Below are 17,383 nucleotides of genomic sequence, written 5' to 3'. Positions count from 1 at the left end.
CCAGGTGATTCAGTGGTACGTAAAGCGGCTTGCATTCTGGAAGGTTTGCGAGTTCATATCCTTGATTGGGGACTGACTCAGCCCATCATCCCTCTGGGGTTGATAAGACGTGTACCACTGTGGAGACGTTCAATTGTCGTTGCCCGATGTCCGTACTCGTCCCCGCCATAAGAATGGGGAATGCCCTACCACTGGTTGAGAACTGTCAAATCGTCGAATAACGACTCATTTGAGCAGGAAATCAGACTTCTTCCCTTTGACATCACACTGAAACACAAAACATTAGACACACACACAGAGTGCTTGCCACAAATTAACCACGATAGCTTGCTGACCTCGGAGGAGACTAAACCGACACGCGATCTCTGGGTCATCCTCGCAGCAGCAGTAGCAGCGGATTTTGGCTCGGTCATCGAACAAAGGTGGCGGTCACCGCATCTCACGGCGCTTTCGGATGCGCTTCTGCGGCCGTCTGGAACGTTCTTCCTTCCGATATTAGGAAGCCACTGGAGCTAAGCCACTTAAAAAATTTGCGTTGAAAACTCATTTCTTTAGAACTGCGTTTTTGGTGTTTAGTTTGTTGTCCTTCCACACGCACCTCCGATTAGCACGGCTGGTTACGTACGGTGCGAAAGAAGTTCAACATACATACATACATTACACAATGCACAGACACGATCAGTCACACAAAGACAAAGATCCCCCGCCATAGCCTTCAACAGACTGCTGGGACAAGTGCTGTTGGCGAGCACCTATGAAGGCCGGAACGGTACAGGAGGGAGTGAGTGACCAGCACCACTCCCGGCCGCCTTTGTCTCCCCAGTAGCGACTTACACAGCGCACCAGGTACTCAATTGAGTCCGAGTCAACAGAGAGGAGATCGAAGACCGGTTCAGAGAATCGTCACTGGTGTTGGCCGTGAGCGGGAATCCAACTCGGATCACACAATTCACATTATTTACACACACACAATGCGCGCATCACACTCAAACGAACCATTTGCACATATACACAACACACAGCGTGGTCACACAACACACACATTCCGTAGCTGTGACGAGGACACAACACACCTTGCACCCTGCAACAAATCTCTACGGTGACACGTATACACCGACACTGTATATACACACCACGCGTCAATCAAATGTTCCATCGGACACAATGTACTGTGTACACGTGTGTGGACTTGTGTACTGTGTACACGTGTGTGGACTTATGTACACACACACACAACAATACACGGTGCCTACTCCAGACTTTCACTGCTGCTGAACTGTGTACACACTGAACACACCATTGAATATTGGACTCATGCTAAACACACACAACACAGTGTACGTACAACATACATTAAACAGTGTACAGACAACTGCATGACACGTGTCACATTTCACTTCACAATACACACAGAACACATTAGATGATACACGAACACACCACACACACACTAGACCACACATTACACACCACACATCCCCCACCCAATATTCAAATATGCTAAAAATGTCCCCCCCAATATATTGCTATTAAATAGATTTCTGTTTATATGATTGTGGTTATGGTTATACTTTATTAATCCCTAATCTCTGCCATTACATACAATGAAACAAGAAAAGGTAAAAAAAGAAAAAACAGAGCAATGTAATACAATACACTATTACACATTATTGTAAAAAAAAGTCCATCCTATGTGTTAGTGAATTTTTTAATATTTTAAGCAGGAAATTAGTTTTCAAATTTAGATGTTTTTCTGGAGGGGGGACCCCAGACCCCCTGGAAGATTTGGTCCCCCCCCAATGTTGACTCCATGGCTACGGCCTTGCACCACACACACACTAGACCACACATCACATCACACACACTAGACCACACATTACACACCACACACTTGCATGTCACAACTAGGTGGTGTAAATGTCACTTCAGCGCTTTGTGCCAGGCTAGGTGTACTTTGAGGCCACGTAAAATGTTGAAGGCTCCCTGCAGGCAGGCAAGCAGGTCACGGGGCAAACCCAGGTATTGGATTGTCGGCAGGTCAAGCCCCTTAAAGCTTCAATCTACGACAGTACAGATGTCACTGTCAAGGGGAACGCGGTTTGTAAGTGGAGTACACATTGGGGCTTGGCTTCTGTGCGTGGCTTGAACAATCCAGGAAACTTCCACGCAGCAATACGCAGCCGATGAAAAGACACCAGAGCTCAACTCATTCGGACAACTCTCTTGCTTACAAACCACAGGTAGCCATGAACGCAAACTGAAAAGGTACGGTAACTCCTCCATTCATATTGTAAATGTTCTGGATTTCCTCTCCCAAACACACCGGTGTTGCTGTACTAGTAACGAATTGGCACGTTCTGTTCACGTGACAAACTTACAAATTGGCTGTGTCGGGTGGTGGCGGGTTTAACGACACATTTATATATTTACGCGAATTAAACCTGTATTCTGGACCCAAGTGATCATTTACTTGTGGCGAGTTGGGGAAGGGGGGAGGCAGGGTGCAATGTCCCATATCTTGTCATGAAAAGGCTCTTCACTGCACACAGGAATCGACCAGTTTCCCACCCAGGGCATCTGTACCGGATGGAAATTCCACTCGTACAACCATCCAAGGGTTCTCAAAGTTCGTGGTGATAAATGAAAAAAAGTAAAGTAGCCAAGAGGAACCCCCAAGTTATATTTGTAATGACTCCCGCTACCTGCGACACACACACGGCTTGTCCCACAAGGAGCACAATCCTCGTTCGTCGTTCTTCCAACGCACCTCCGATTCGCACGGTTGGCTAAGTAAGGTGCGAAAGAAGTTCGACGTACATACTTCATCATGCCGAGCCGAGGGTCGAGGCCCCAAAAGCATGAAGAACAACTCGATATCGTGGCCTCTTAATATTTGCTGTAGGAATGGCATATGTTATAACACAAGGGACTACACACACAATGACATGCGTACACACACCCAGACACACCAACACAACACACATACAGAGTTTTGATTTAAAGCTTTCGTGACTGCAGGGATTCATCTTCTTGGTTCTTTCGGTAAAGTCACGTAGAAGGGAAGTAACAAAATAATATTTTTATTATTTTTTATTATTTTGTTACTTCCCTTCTACGTGACTTTACCGAAAGAACCAAGAAGACACATACAGAGGACACCAAACACAAACCACATACACGCTAGACCTCACAATGTACTCACCCCACACACACAACACACACACAACACATGCAAATGACACCCACACCACGCGTATCCATTGCACGCCAGGCCACCTCCGTCTCCCCCTGTCCACCCGCACAGGGAAGGCCACAGGCCACGCTCTCTTCTTACCTGCGAGGCCGACGAGCGAACGGCAAGACGCATGGTCCCGTATGGGGCTGCTAAGGCTGCTAAGGCTGCCCCTGATCCCACTGCCACTGCTGTCACTATCACTACCGCTGCATCAACAGCTACCACCACCTTGACAACGATGGGGGCTTCACTGCTCCGTCTCGTCCGACTGCTGCTGTCGCTTCAGCTGCTGACACTATTGCCACAACCTCCACTGCTGCCCCCAACACTACTTCCTACTCCAGCTGCTGCCCCCTGTTGCGAATGCTACATCCGCCAACCACCTCCATCCACTACTGACCTACTTTGTTCCTGATGCCACTGCCTCGCTCGACTAAAGCTTATACCACAGCACTGCCCTTCCTACCACTGCTGCTCAGACTTCCACTTCACAACATCGCTCCCTTGACACCCCTCTACGTGAACGCTGCCTTCACTACTGCCCCTAGCCCTACGCTCCCCTGCTGCCCGCTACCTCGACAGGCACCTCCGCTGCGGCTCGACGTACCTCCAATTCCTTGCCTCGACTGCTGCTCCCACTACTGCTGCCCCAGCTTCTACCGACACGTGTCTACATTGCTGCCCAGACTGCCCCGCAACGCCCCCGCGACGACTGCTGCTGCTGCTGCCCCCGCTGCCCCCGCCCAGCTGACTCCACGCAGTGCATGCCGGGGTCCTCAAGGACCCCTCGGGGCTGTCCGCAGCGAGTGCCTGAGCCCCGTGGTTGTCGTCAAGGGTCCCCCTCCTCAACCCCTAAGGGGCTGTCCACGGTGAGTGCCTGAGTCCCCGTGGTCTTAATCGAGGACCCCTCGGGGTAGTCCTCGCATTAAGCCTTCGGCCCCGTGGTTACCGTGAAGGACCCCTAACAGCTGCCCGCGGCGAGTGCCTGAGCCAGTGGGCATCAAGGACCCCCTACGAGCTGCCCGCGGCGAGTGCCTGAGCCAGTGGGCATCAAGGACCCCTAAAGAGCTGCCCGCGGCGAGTGCCTGAAGCCAGTGGGCTTTAAGGACCCCCTAAGAGCTGTCCGCAGCGAGTGCCTGAATCAGTGGGTATCAAGGACCCCTTAAGAGCTGCCCGCGACGAGTGCCTAAACCAGTGGGTATCAAGGACCCCTAAAGAGCTGCCCGCGGCGAGTGCCTGAGCCAGTGGGCATCAAGGACCCCTCAAGTGCTGCCCGCGGCGAGTGCCTGAGCCAGTGGGCATCAAGGACCCCTAAGAGCTGCCCGCGGCGCTCGCATTTTTCTGCCTGTCCCGAGCGTCGGGCTACTGCTGCTGCTGCCTGCCGCCACCCGCCCCTCCCTCCCCGTCCCGCGCCGTCCCCCCCTCCACCTCCCGCTCCCGCTCGCTCCGCCGCGGCCCGTCCGTCCTGCTCGTCGCTCCGTCCGTGTCCAGCGAGCGAGCGAACAAGCAGCAAGCGGCAGCAGCAGTCGCCGTTGGCAGAGAGAGTGAGCGAGCGAGCGAGCGAGCACAGGCAAGGGCGCCAAGGAGAGAGAGCGAGGCGAGAGGGAGGAGAGACGCCGGGGCCGCGGCAGGCACCACCGCCGCCGCTGCCGCCGCCGCCTCCCTCCATGTTGGATCGGCGCGACGCGGCGCGACGTCGTCGGCTGTCGCGAACGGGCGCCGCGACCGCCGCTCCGTCTCCTCCCGTCGGCACCCTTCGTCCTGCGCGTCCCCTCCAGCAGTAGCAGCGGCAGCGCAGGCGGCGCCCAGACGGCAGCAGCAGCAGCATGTAACTGCCCCGGCGGGATCCATGTCGACCGAGCAGGACAAAGAGGCGGGCGGGAAGAAGCGCCACAAAGGTGAGTGGGGGGGGGGGGGAGGGTGCCGCGCGGCGGGCAGAGGCCGCTAGGCCAGGCCGGGGATGCGGCCTAGGCGCGTTCGGCGGTGTCGGGCGAGGAGAGCTTTGCCGAGAGAGGGGGGCTGTTCTCGCTCGTGTCTACCCCACTTGTGTGAGGGGGAGGACGGGGTTAAGATGCCACACGAGAGGGTCGAGAGAAGTGTTGCTGACGGAGGTTTGGTAGGAACTCTCGCGGACTAAGGGTTCCTATAGATGAGGAGGAGGGGGGGGGGTCTACTTGCGAGGAGAGATCTTTGACAGGGATGGAGCCTGGAGGAGAGGGGGTATTAGATGGTTGATCCTTCGATGGAAGGTTTCCGAGGCGTTCGTCTGGATGAGAGGATCTGGATTGTAGGTTGACTGAACGAGTAGGAGGGGGGGACCCAGAACTAGGGTTTCTTCACAAGGTGGACTTGTACTAAAGGTTTTTTTTGGGATCTTGGGGGTCGTTTGTATTAGGGGGACACACGTATGATATAATTATTGGATGGGAAGGGGGCTTCTCTGAGACTGCGATAGGGAACAGATTGAGAACAAAATGTTACTGGAGGAATCCGATGAGCAATGAATCTGTTTTAACACACATGTCCAGCAAATAGTTCCAACCTAGCTGGACCCATGGCAAGTGGTTACCCTGAACGAAGGCATGGGAATTCGATGTTCTCTGGGCGACGGGACCCATGGTTAAGAGAGGCCTCGTGGTGGCAAGGCGGCTGAGGTTTCATCTTCACCATCCTAATCTCGCCGCCGTACCCGAGGTCTGGTGTCTCGGCATGTGCTGGTAGCATCGGTGCTCGCTCTGGGGTTTTGTGGCGTTTGCGTTGCTGTTGTGTTGTTGCTGGATTTGGTGTTCGTGCCGGTGTCGTCTCTACGTGTTGCTGGTAATGCTGGCATTGGTGTTGTTGGTGTTGCTGGTGGTGTTCGTTACTGGTTATGTGTTGATGTTTGTGCATCATCTTGCCGATCTTGGTTACTGCGCAGCAGCTATTTCTGCTGCTGATGGTGGTGAGTGATACTGTTTGTGTTGCTGTAGTGGATTGGCTGCTGTTGGTCGTTGTGAGGCTACTTGTGGTGTGCACGGGATAATCAAGAGCTGTGAAAATCCCTCTTGCTTGGTACCGGGGTAGGGGAGCCTGAGCCTTTTGCCAGGGTCTTAACACGACTACTCATTCCAGCCCTCCTATTCATCCTCGTCCTTCTGCCCAGCCCCACTTTTGTGTCAGTGTTGGGGACAACTAAATTGCTTAACGTATGGCTTTGGTTTCAAAGGTTGTGAAGGTTTGCACCGCACATGACGGCAGTTTATCCGCTCGTGGCCACGTAGCAGGAGGTGATGGCATTTATGAATCTCACACAGCTAGATTCTGGCATCTTGCTTATTTGCTGCTTATACGTGTGTACTGTACTGTGAGAACGGTTTTTTTTCTCGTACTATTTCACCGTTGACAATGGGCAGAAGAAGTGCCATCGCGATCGTGAGATGTTGAAATGTCTTCAGGTTGCATTCCAGGACAGCGATTTGCGTGAGCTGCTTACAGCCTGCTGGTGCTGCTGCCGGTCCTTGGGCACAATTTTAAACAAGTCTCTTCTTCAGCCTTTATCCTACGAACCTCATTTTAATTAATTCCCAAATGTGACGGTTCGCGAGGCAGCCTTGTCTTTGGGGAGCATACTTGTTGAGTTGATGTTTCATTTTTGTAATGGTTCTAGACGTTTCGTGAAGCTGTACAAATTCCGTTAATTGTGATTAAAATATTGGAGAGCCTTATTTGCATGCCCTTTGATCAAACTCTTATTCGTCTTATTGGCCATGAATCTTTAAAGTTACATAATTATCGTCAATCCATTGCCACTGCAAATCCAGATAACAAACAGATAACAAACTTGATTGTAAATGAGTAGTTGTTCAAAATATTCTGCAAGTTAAGCAGCAGCCATCAGAAATCATTATACACTTACCGCCACTTCTGTTGTAAACCCATGTTAACATAGGGCATTTAATGAGGCACGAAAACGGTGCCACAAAATTATTGTCAAAACTAAATAAAGAAAAACCCTAAACGTATGGTGAGTCATGTGCTCTAATAGTCTACAAAATAGTAATTGCCAATTCTAATATTGCCATTGGTGTTCAAAAAGTTTTAAATACATTGACTAGCTGATGCTTTTTGTTGCTTAAATTAACCACTTCTGATCACGTAAATTCCCAACGCCTGGATTTTACAAGGAACTCTACTTTGTCCTCAAAAGAGCAGGATAATTTAGTGGTGGGGGTGCACGGTATATCCGTTTTTTAAGTCCCATTTTAGCTCAAGACCGAAAGTAGACTATTTATAGCTAGGTGTGTGTTATATTGCTTTTTGTATTATTAAAATGTATAAAATGCTATTTAAAAGAAAGGTAAAACACATGTCAACTAGGAAACATCGAAAGCCAATTCTGGAACACAGTAGGTAGTTACAGTACTAAACTAGTACTACTTGGCGCTAACTCATCGGCACAGTGTAGTGCCGCAGCTATCAACATGTCTGCACAAACACCCCCATGATATGCGGGACACGGTATATCCGCCCACGTTATTTCGAGGACACTGCTTGCACGGTACGTAAGCTAATAACACAGGACTGTGTGCGAGTGTATTTTGCACCGCGTGAGTCTGTTTTCAGTTACCCAGTGCTGTTTGTTCAACTGCTGAACAGCCATCAGTCTGAAGTAGAGCTGGAATGATTAGTGAACTCAAAGTTGTAATCGACTACTTTTTTGTGGTTGATTACTCGTCCCCCCCTCCCCACATCCTGCCTCCCGAAGGCAGGAAACCCCTTGCAAGCCATGCCCAACGTGATGCAGCTAAGGCCGATGATGTCTTCAAGCCCCGCCCATCACCTCACATCTAGTGGCACACGTGGGAACAGAGGTGAAACTTTTTTCCCCCCCTAAATTGTTTTGTGTTATCCGATTTGTCGAGTATACAAGCAGATAATCGGTATAGTAATCGATTAGCTAAGTAATCGGATAGGTCAGCTGTAGTCCGAAGCTTGCTTTGGTTGTTAACGTTGATTTGTTTTTGTGGGGCAGCAGGCGCAGAGGCTGACCCGGATGGGAAGGACCTCTTTGGTCCACAGGGGAGCCCAGAGAAGAAGAAAAGAAGAAATAACGCGCAGGTAGAATGTCGCATCCACTGCCCAACATCGCTCATTCGCGAGCATCGTCTCAACCAAAGATTTGTAACACCCGTCGTTACCTCACAGTAGATCCTCCATCCTGGGCTCCATATCCGAGCCTCGCAGCCCATCTGCTCTGCTTCAAGTGGACGGAGTGCACAGCCTCTGGTTGCCAGTAGCCCTTTTCAAAATCGTGCTATGTTATAAAAAGTTTTGCTGGCTGGCTGGTGCACGGGCGGGGAAGTGCACGGTCACCACGCGCATCTGCCTGATTTCACCCGCATCACACAGCGTCGAACCGGGTTCATGCGTCATGCTGACGTCACACCTCCCCTCCCCACTCCCACCCTCCACCCTGGCTGTGTGTTCGGTGCAAATGCGTGACCAGTGCCAGTTATAATTCATGTACTGCCCTTCAACCTTCTGCTGGATGGAGGGCTTCCTTCCCATGCCTTGTTGGACAGAGGTTGTTTGACCATACGTGACCATGCTGGTCAGTGCAAGTTGGTGAATGGGTGAGGACCCAGGATCAGGTCAGATCTCGCTCGCCACTGATTTTAGCCGTGGCTGAGAATGTAACTTCAGTGGCTGGGTTCATACTGCAGTGCATGAAGCACTGTGCGATCTGCTCCCCATGGCTGTTTTTATGTGGAAGAGAGTAATGCAATTTATTGCAACCGATTTAACAAAATCCTTCATGTAAAACAAAGCAAAACTATTCAAAATGCTGCAAATCATATATTTCATAGCGGTACTTTATATATTTTTGTTGTAATGATTTGGTCGAAACGGTTGCATTAAATCAAGTGATTTCAATTTGCGTAAAATGGGCTGGCATTGTTGAATTTGTGATGTCTTATCTCTCCAGAATCCACAGTCCATAGGTCTTGGACTCTACTGTCCCCTTCTGCCCTCCATTCTTTACTTTGTATAATCTTGGCTTTTCTCTGCATTCATCTGGAAACAAAAAATGCAGCGGTTTATTTGGTCGCGTGCTTTCTTGGACACGTGCACTTGCTGAAACCGAAAGTAAATTGTAAGATTACTGCGCAGTAAATGTCAATGATGTTTTTTTTTACCAAAGACAATTTTATTTTTTGGTTGCCTTTACTAATCCTATGTATTTGGCCCCAAGTCTTTTTTTTTCTACATTTTAACCTTTTGTGTAAAATTACAATTGTTTTATGCAGCTGTTAACATGTGAATTACTCCATTATTTGAAACTGTCTGCTTCATCGTAGGTCTGAGCATTATCCCACCCATTGATGGGTATTAAATACTTTTTAAAGTACTTGGAAAACCCTCGTGCATATTACCTTAAAATGGGACATTGTACAATGAGGACTAACAATCACAATTTTCTTCCATAATAACTTACTGTTATTGTCTGTTTCTGCCTTTTTACTGGACACAGAAGCAGTGTACAGGCATCCTTTGGTTTTGTGGAATCTTACGTGATTTCTTTGGTATTTACAAATGTATGCTTCACCGTACCGCCTGTGATGACTCGGGCAAGGAATTTTACATTTATTGTTCACGCTGCTCTTTTTAGAAAACGAATACAGATGATCGTAGTGGTTGTAAATTATAATGGTGTTATAGAATGGCTGTAAAGGTGACTTATGGCATGTAATCGAGATTTTTGCTTATAACTATAAAAATCTAATTACCAATATATCTGCATTTGGGTCCCCAAAATTATGGCCTGCAGTCTTTTTAACTCACTGGAGAAGCTCAATTTCAAGTTCTAAATGTATTTCTGTTTTGTGATAAACACTTAAATGTATGCAATCTCCTAAATCAGTGAACCAAGTAATTTTTCTGAAATGTGACATTTAAATCCATAATATTTGTGAAAAGCACGATAGCCAGTTTTATCCACTGCTAGATGAGGTCCTTCCCATACATTTCCAGTCGTGGAGGTCGTTTAATCATACTTCACCACATCCATCATTGCAGATTCATGATAATACTCATGCAACAGCAGTACATAACAGGAATCCCAGCATACTCTGCATTTAAATATTAAATTACCATACTTGTGCATATTCTGTAAATGGCCTTGCTTTCTCAGCGATTAAAAAAAAGTTATTGAAGTTGCACTCTAACTGTTGTGTTAGGGATCACTGTTTTAAAACAAGTACAGTCTTTCTGTGCTTGTCACAAGCATACGGCTTTGCATTAAGCTTTGCCTACCAATTGTGTGGCCATATTCTAGATTCTTTCATAAAAAAAATGTATTACCTCCTACAGTGCTTATCTGATTATGACAATTAAGAAAAGTAAATGGGCTTGGGCAGGACATTGCTAGACAGGATGGTGGCCGATAGACGAGACTGGCAATTGAATGGCAGCCGAAGGAGAGAAACACTCCTTAGAAGATGATTACTGCGGAGATGGGAGGGATGAAATATTTTTCTCACAGCGGATATACAATGGCTGATGATGACGATCACATGGTGAACAACTCTTGATGTATTTTAAATTGCAAATGTATATGTCGACTGTTGGACATTGGACATCAAATGACAATATGATGTGTCGTGCGTTTCAGGCTCCCCCTCCCATCTCGGAGTTCGCCCCTCCTCCGACCCCAATGGTGGACCACCTCGTGGCCGCAAACCCGTTTGACGATGACTTCATCCCGTCCAAGGGGCCGATGGCTCCCAGCGGTTTCATGGGCAGCCGTCCCGGCTTCCCGCCGCCTGGGCCCTACGGCGGCTACCGCATGCCGGGCTCCGTCCCGCCGAGGATGCCTTACGGAAGCCCGGGTTACAGAGCTGGCCCGCCGCACCACCACATGGGCGGGCCCCAAGGGCCGCCGTTTCCGCCCAATTACATGGGCATGGGGTTCGGCCAGGGTGGCGGAGGAAACTTCGGCCACCCCGCCAACGTGGGCTACGGTCCGCGCGGCGCCCCCATGTTTCATCCAGGCAGAGGTGGGCCTAATTTCAGTCCGCCTCACGGCCCCATGGCCGGGCCGGGGGCAGCGCAAAACTTTGGTGGGCCCGGACCCGGTCCCGCCTTCAGCCAGGGCTGTCCTCCGACAAGTAATCCAAACTTTGGGCCTGGCCCTGGAATGAACTTCATGCAGAGTCCCCCACAAGGTGTAAATCCAAACTCAAACATAGGTGGTCCCAACCAAAACCTTCCACAGGGGAACGGGCAGAACCTCAACCACATCGCCAACCAAAACTTCAGTCAAGGACTTCCTGGTCAAAACATGAGCCAAAGTCCCAGCCCTATCATGAGCCAGCTTATGAGCCAAGGCACAATGAGATTAAACAATGGGCTAGGACCTGGCCAAGGGTTCGGGCCAAGTCCTGGTCAAAACAACAAACACGTGGGACCCGGCCCCAACATAAACAGCCAGAGCCCCAGCCAAAGCTCCAGCCAACAGGGACCCATTCAGAACATGGGCCAGAACACAAAAGGCTTCGGCCAAGCCAACAACATCAACCTCAAGAGCTTCAACCAAGACAGTAACATGTTTGGTGGCCAGATTGGCGGGGATACCAGCAGCCCGAGCTCTAATCAGCCCATGGGCGGCCCAACGGTCAACTCCAACCAGACGAACTCGGGCCCCAACAATGGCACGCTAGACGGCAACGCCAACAGCGGCGGCCCGGCGCCCAGCGGCGCGTCTGCCCCGACGGGCTCTGTGAACAGCCGGCCCGTGGGCCTGGGGGGCGGGGGGCCTCCTCCCTCGTACGCGTGTGGAGCCTGCCTGCAGGAGGTGAGCGAAGGCCAGGAGGCGATCCCGTGCGAGGTGGCGTGCCAGCGCTGGTTCCACCGCGAGTGCGCGGGCCTCTCGGAGCTGGCCTACAAGCTGCTGGCGCGCGAGGACTGTGCCGTGTGGGCATGCGACGGGTGCATGGCTGGGGGGGACGGTCCTCTGCACCGGCTCACACCCACGCAGGCGCAGACGGCGCAGCCCTCGCCGGCCAACGCGGCCGGCGAGTGACACTTGCCCGCCCGCGATGCCCGTAGCTTTTTTTTTTTTTTGCAACCTCCAGTCCCCTCTGCGAAGCAAAGCTACACTAAAGCTTGTGTCCACCGAACCTATAATAAATCTGTAGCTGCCTGGGTCAGTCGAGCGACGGTCATACACACTAATACTGTTTTTGTGTCATTTCCAAATCGTAGAGGATGCCAAGTTAACGTGATCCGTCGCGTCTGGCGTACAGTCTGGCGTTCACGTTCCTCCCAGCCACTGCTGCAAGATGATTGTAACTCGCGGTGTCATCGAGATGTCATGCCAGGATGCACGTAGGATAAGCTTGTATAGTTCTAAACGGGTTTAAATGCCCATTTGTAATACATCACAGTACAATCAACCTGCAGGAGATTTGCTACACGTTGTTCATAATGGGCAGGAACAAAAAAAAAATCTGAGCGGAATAGTGCAAGCTCACAGTGCTTGATAAAATAATTAAGACTAAATAGGTAATTCTCTCCACAGTCCCACAATTTTAAGTGCAAGTAAAAGAAAATTGGATATAATTTTTACAGCCTTGCGTTAATTTCCGCCACTTAACCTGGTAATCATCACTGTAAGTGGGCAGCGCTGTATAGCCATCGCCGAACGGTTACTTCACAAGCACAGACCTGCGCGACACAATCGATGAAGGGTCGCTCGCAATGCACGAGCGACGATATCTTAAAATTTGAGCGCATATGACAAGCGTGTGTACCCAGTAGAGGTGTCTTTACCAAAAAAGGGGCCCAAATCTCTTATGGCGAATGGCCCCAGGAAACACCTGTAACCCGTATCCAATGTTTACCAGGCATACTTGTGACTGTGCGCCAGTGAACAGCTGTGTTTGCAGACACGATCTCCCGCCAGAGTTCGTTTTTAGATCATCTCTGCTCGAGGGATGCGGTTCCGAGGCAACTCGTGTTGGTCCAGTGCTTATGAGAGGTCAGAGTCTGGCTTGAGATAATTGCTTTCTGGGCCACGTGTTAATTGCTGGTAATTATTCATATATAACTAGGTTGGAAATGCAACAAAAAAAGACCCTTGACTACAAGTTGACGCATTAATATATAGTTTGTGCACAAAAACAAGGCAGGCAAAATTAAAGTGGCCTAAACGTTCTCTTCATATTTTATAAAACACTAAATGTGCTGAAGGGTCAAAAACACTGCGGAGCCCTTTGGTTATTTTCAAAACATTACTCCAAATGCCATTTTTTTTAATTCAGATATGGTTTTGTTTAAACGTCTACCTGGAATGTTACTCAACCTGATGTTTGAAACGTGCATAGATTGGTTGTGGTGTTCTCTTATGAGAGCTTTGAGTTCCTGTGCTTGTTAAATCTAGCAGTGTGCCACGTGTGTTTTATGGGGTAGGCAGTGAAATTCCTAACACGACCCTCTGTTCGGGTAGGCTTACTGCGTCGTTAGCAGCAGGCATTCAAGATCTCCGTGTATTGGTTTCTGTGTGTCCGTTCGTGGCAGCTATAAGATGTATGGTTTTTCATACAAAATATTTCACTGGTTAGGGGTTTAGGGGATTGGGGGGGGCGGGGGAAAAAAAAAGATATCGACAATTTTGCTACGGTAAAAAAGTAATGTGTCCCATGCTTTAGTGCTGTCGTGATGTTGAACTTGCGTCCATTGCAGTAATTTGAAGAAAAAAAAACTTGTACCATAGTGACAATTTGTAGTGATGGATTTCTGTATCGTGCTCATTGTTTACATGACTGGGAGCCATTGAGTGCATGAAGGGAATTTGAAGTTATACACGTGTGCTCTGGATGAAGAAGCATCTGCTCACTCACTCTGATCTGCACTGTTCATTTTCTTTTCTTGTTATTTTTTCATTTCTTTTTCATTAGGGACACAGCGCAAAAGTGTGAATTACTGGCAATTTCTTAAAAGCAGCCTTGGGGGGGGGGGCGGGTGCCTTTTCATGGTGGAGAAGTATGTAGGGCTTTCAAAGTTGTCATCGGTGGTCAATAAAAATAGAAATGATGTAAAGGCAAAGACCCTGTAATTCAAAATAAATAAATCATAGGTATGTTACCATGTCAGAACAAGCTACTGTATCTTTATAACTGTGAATACAGTACGGTTTCGTTTGTGAATCTAAACGCAGTAAAATCAGATTTGTAAAGTGATGTGAAAACACGAGTTGAGTATTTCATTGATATTGTCATAACAATTTCACTTGGAGAATAGAAGTTTGGAAAGTTGGTTCCTATTAAAAGTGATTTGTTTGTGAAACACAGTTGAGATTAAACACAGTTGAGATATCTTTACATGACCCTCTATTAATATCTCCAAAAAAAAAGCGACCAGTAATTCTAGCAAGCCTATTTATATCGCATGTCCCGTGCGTCTTGCCAATTGGGCCCAGAGTGTGGTGTAACCGACAGCAGAGGGAGGCGGATGCATTGGGCCAATGACCAGGGCTCGCCAGGCACCATCGTGTCCTGCTCTGCAATCCGTTCAGACGATAAAGAAAGAGAGAAAACCGTGCGATTTTGAGCCGCTACTGGAATGCAGGTGGTGCTGCAAATTTGCGTAAATGTTCTTCCATCCTCGTGAAACGAGCAGTTTGAACACGCAATCGAGGTTGGGCTGAACGAGGAGGGTGGAAGGGGTGCAGCGGCTATTTGAGCCCGGGGGCCTTGAGGAATAGGAATAAAGGAACCCATCATTTCACCCAGCGGTGCGGGGTAATTACGTGAAAACAGGCAGGGTCAGGTTCCTCCGTGGGGACGTATTGCGAGATTTATGTAGGAACGGCATATAATGGGTGTTTTTGTTTATCCATTGTGGTTTTTATTTTCTTTGTGCATACACCAAATTAAATACGGACGCATGTCGGATGTCGCAGATGAGATGCATTGGGATGCGGGGGAAATCTGCCGAATGAGCAGTGACGATTCCTGCAGCAATTGGGGTCTATTCGGACAAATAGCTCTGCATAGGGTCAGCGTATGATGAGGTGGTGGGACTCTTGTGCCAGGAATCAATCGGCGGTGTTGGGCGGCATGGGTAATGCTGTACATGAATAGAATGAAGAGATGGAAATGTGGAGCCCTTTTGAGATAAATAGATGGCGTTTCTTTTTTTGTGAACGGTACTCTGCTGCTTGTGAATAACTCCACAAACTTCCCACACCATTTTACTTTCCGTTGCCTTGTTTGTATGTTTTGTATCAAAATGACACGCAAGTTGTTAGCGTGGTCACAAGACGGTGTTAGCATTGCTCTTTGCTACATGAGGCTCATCGTGCTGATTATGCTTAGTTATAATACTGTATCTATTGACTTAAATTTGCCCAAAAAACTAATGGCAATAAACCCTGATTGTTAAAGAGTGCACGTTCTTAGGTTTGCGCAAGAAATAATATATGACAGCCCCCCTCCCCCCTCTCCTCCAGTAACAGTTGGTAAACTGATAGCCAAATCATATTTAATGAACAAAAGCCACTTTTGCTGCGTTCTCTTCAGCGCTGCCCATCCCAAAGTGTATAACACCTTCTTGTGTTAGATCTACATTTGAGAGAATGCTAACTAACGATGCTAATCGATGTAACCTTTCAAATAAACGATGCAACACTAACCGCAAGGAAGGAAAAGGAAGGTTTAGAACACTTAATTTTGTTTCTTATGTTCAGCATTGTTTTACAATTTGTGAGATTGTAGAAATGTACATGTGCAGATGCTGTGTTTACTTCCCCCCCGGTGTACAAACAACAACGCTGCTATGGTTTAAACAATCAAAGATGCCGGTATTTTTGGACTCAACATCACAAGAACGGTTGAATACTGTGTTTTTAAATAGTAATGTCAAGATATGTTTTTATGTGCTTGTTTATATAAAAAAAAAAATGACAACGTACTGTACAGCATCGAGGTTTATAAAAACGCGTGACGATAAAAAAAAAGGGTGAATGCTCTTGCTGTAAGTGTGGTCTTCCTTCACGTTTGCTGTGTTCCATGGTCTGTGATTGGCACGTTAAGAAAAAAACAAGTGACGCTAATGTTCCATTCAGGTACAAAGCATTTGAATTTGTGTTTGCCCCCCTTTGGGTGCTATCAGTTACCATTGAGCGTTAAGTGCTTTATGAAGAAACGAGTGGGAATGGTGTCTTTAAAAGCATTATGTGCCGTAATGTTTGGCTTTTAGTTATGACTGGCATATAGTGGTATTAGACGAACATTCAGTGTCCTATGTTTTAGTAGATTTCTAGCATTTTATATACTGTTATTGTGTTGGTAATAAGCAAAAAATTAATTTTTATACTGTTTTCATACTCCATTACCATTACTTGTACATTGTTCTTTGTAATAAAAGAAAACAAATGAGCTGTTTCGGCGTTGTACTCTGTCAGTGAAGGGTCTACACTCCACAGTGAGTGCCATTCATTGAGTTATTAGTGTCGAGGAGTCCCACAATGCTAGAGGGCCGGGCGGCAGTACGTTGGGGGTTGGCTGGTGAACAGCACCACCTGTTGCTAACTTTTAAGGCCGCCGTCCCATCGAACTATTAAGGCCATTTGTTGCTAACAACTGTTATTAGCAACTCGTTGACTATACGCGACTCTGCGTTCACCGCATCGCGCGCTTCAAGATATGCTTCTGCGTTCGTCTGGAACGCTCAGAAGCCACTGGAGCTATGCACTTTTAAATCATCTAGATTGAAAACTTTTCTTCAGAGCTGCTTTTTAAATCCTTTATATTAAGTTCACTTGCTTGCGCGCTTACGACCGTGCAAATCTTTCGGTCGTTTTTTAACCCACTTCCCGTGATCCAATCGAGCTGACATTTTGCACACAGACTCGTTGTGCGTGACAATTTATTTTCGTGAAAAAAAATTCTAAAATTTTACACTTTTTAGGAAAAAAAATTATATTTAATTACCAATTGCTTAATGGTGGCAGGCAATCATCTGACCCATAGGTGGCAGCCATCTCAAGCCAGAGGTCGAGAGGACTCTCGCCGCCACGCATATAAAGGATTTATAGTGAAAAACTTTGTTTTTACGGGTTAATTTTTTGTTGTTTCGTTGTCCTTTCCCCGCACCTCCGATTTGCAC

General features: G+C 48.0%; 2 protein-coding genes across 4 annotated transcripts in view; one reads left to right on the top strand and one right to left on the bottom strand.

The window, feature by feature from the left end:
• Nucleotides 1-4,340, bottom strand: part of LOC133354257 (phosphatidylinositol 4-kinase beta-like) — a 52,020-nt gene extending 47,680 nt beyond the window's left edge. Inside the window, 1 exon segment of the mRNA XM_061570958.1 lies at nt 3,335-4,340. The gene's annotated coding sequence lies outside the window, so the exon portion shown is untranslated.
• A 317-nt stretch (nt 4,341-4,657) lies between these two features.
• On the top strand, nt 4,658-16,659 carry LOC133354033 (pygopus homolog 1-like). Of its 3 annotated transcripts, XM_061570577.1 has the most exons (4): nt 4,725-5,133; nt 7,980-8,085; nt 8,247-8,332; nt 10,887-16,659. In XM_061570577.1, exons 2-4 carry the CDS (start codon nt 8,001-8,003, stop codon nt 12,294-12,296), a joined length of 1,581 nt encoding a protein of 526 aa, XP_061426561.1. In that variant the 5' UTR covers nt 4,725-5,133; nt 7,980-8,000; the 3' UTR covers nt 12,297-16,659. The 3 variants fall into 3 exon arrangements, with proteins under 3 accessions (XP_061426563.1, XP_061426562.1, XP_061426561.1); XM_061570579.1 differs by lacking the exon at nt 7,980-8,085 and having other exon boundaries at nt 4,658-5,133; nt 8,250-8,332; XM_061570578.1 differs by lacking the exon at nt 7,980-8,085 and having other exon boundaries at nt 4,658-5,133.
• The last annotated feature ends 724 nt before the right edge of the window (nt 16,660-17,383 follow it).

The sequence above is a fragment of the Lethenteron reissneri genome, chromosome 46 (genome assembly GCF_015708825.2).
Source record: "Lethenteron reissneri isolate LAM-NWPU_2019-01 chromosome 46, ASM1570882v1, whole genome shotgun sequence".
NCBI classification, from domain to species: domain Eukaryota; kingdom Metazoa; phylum Chordata; class Hyperoartia; order Petromyzontiformes; family Petromyzontidae; genus Lethenteron; species Lethenteron reissneri.
This window is presented reverse-complemented; position numbering and strand designations above follow the sequence as displayed.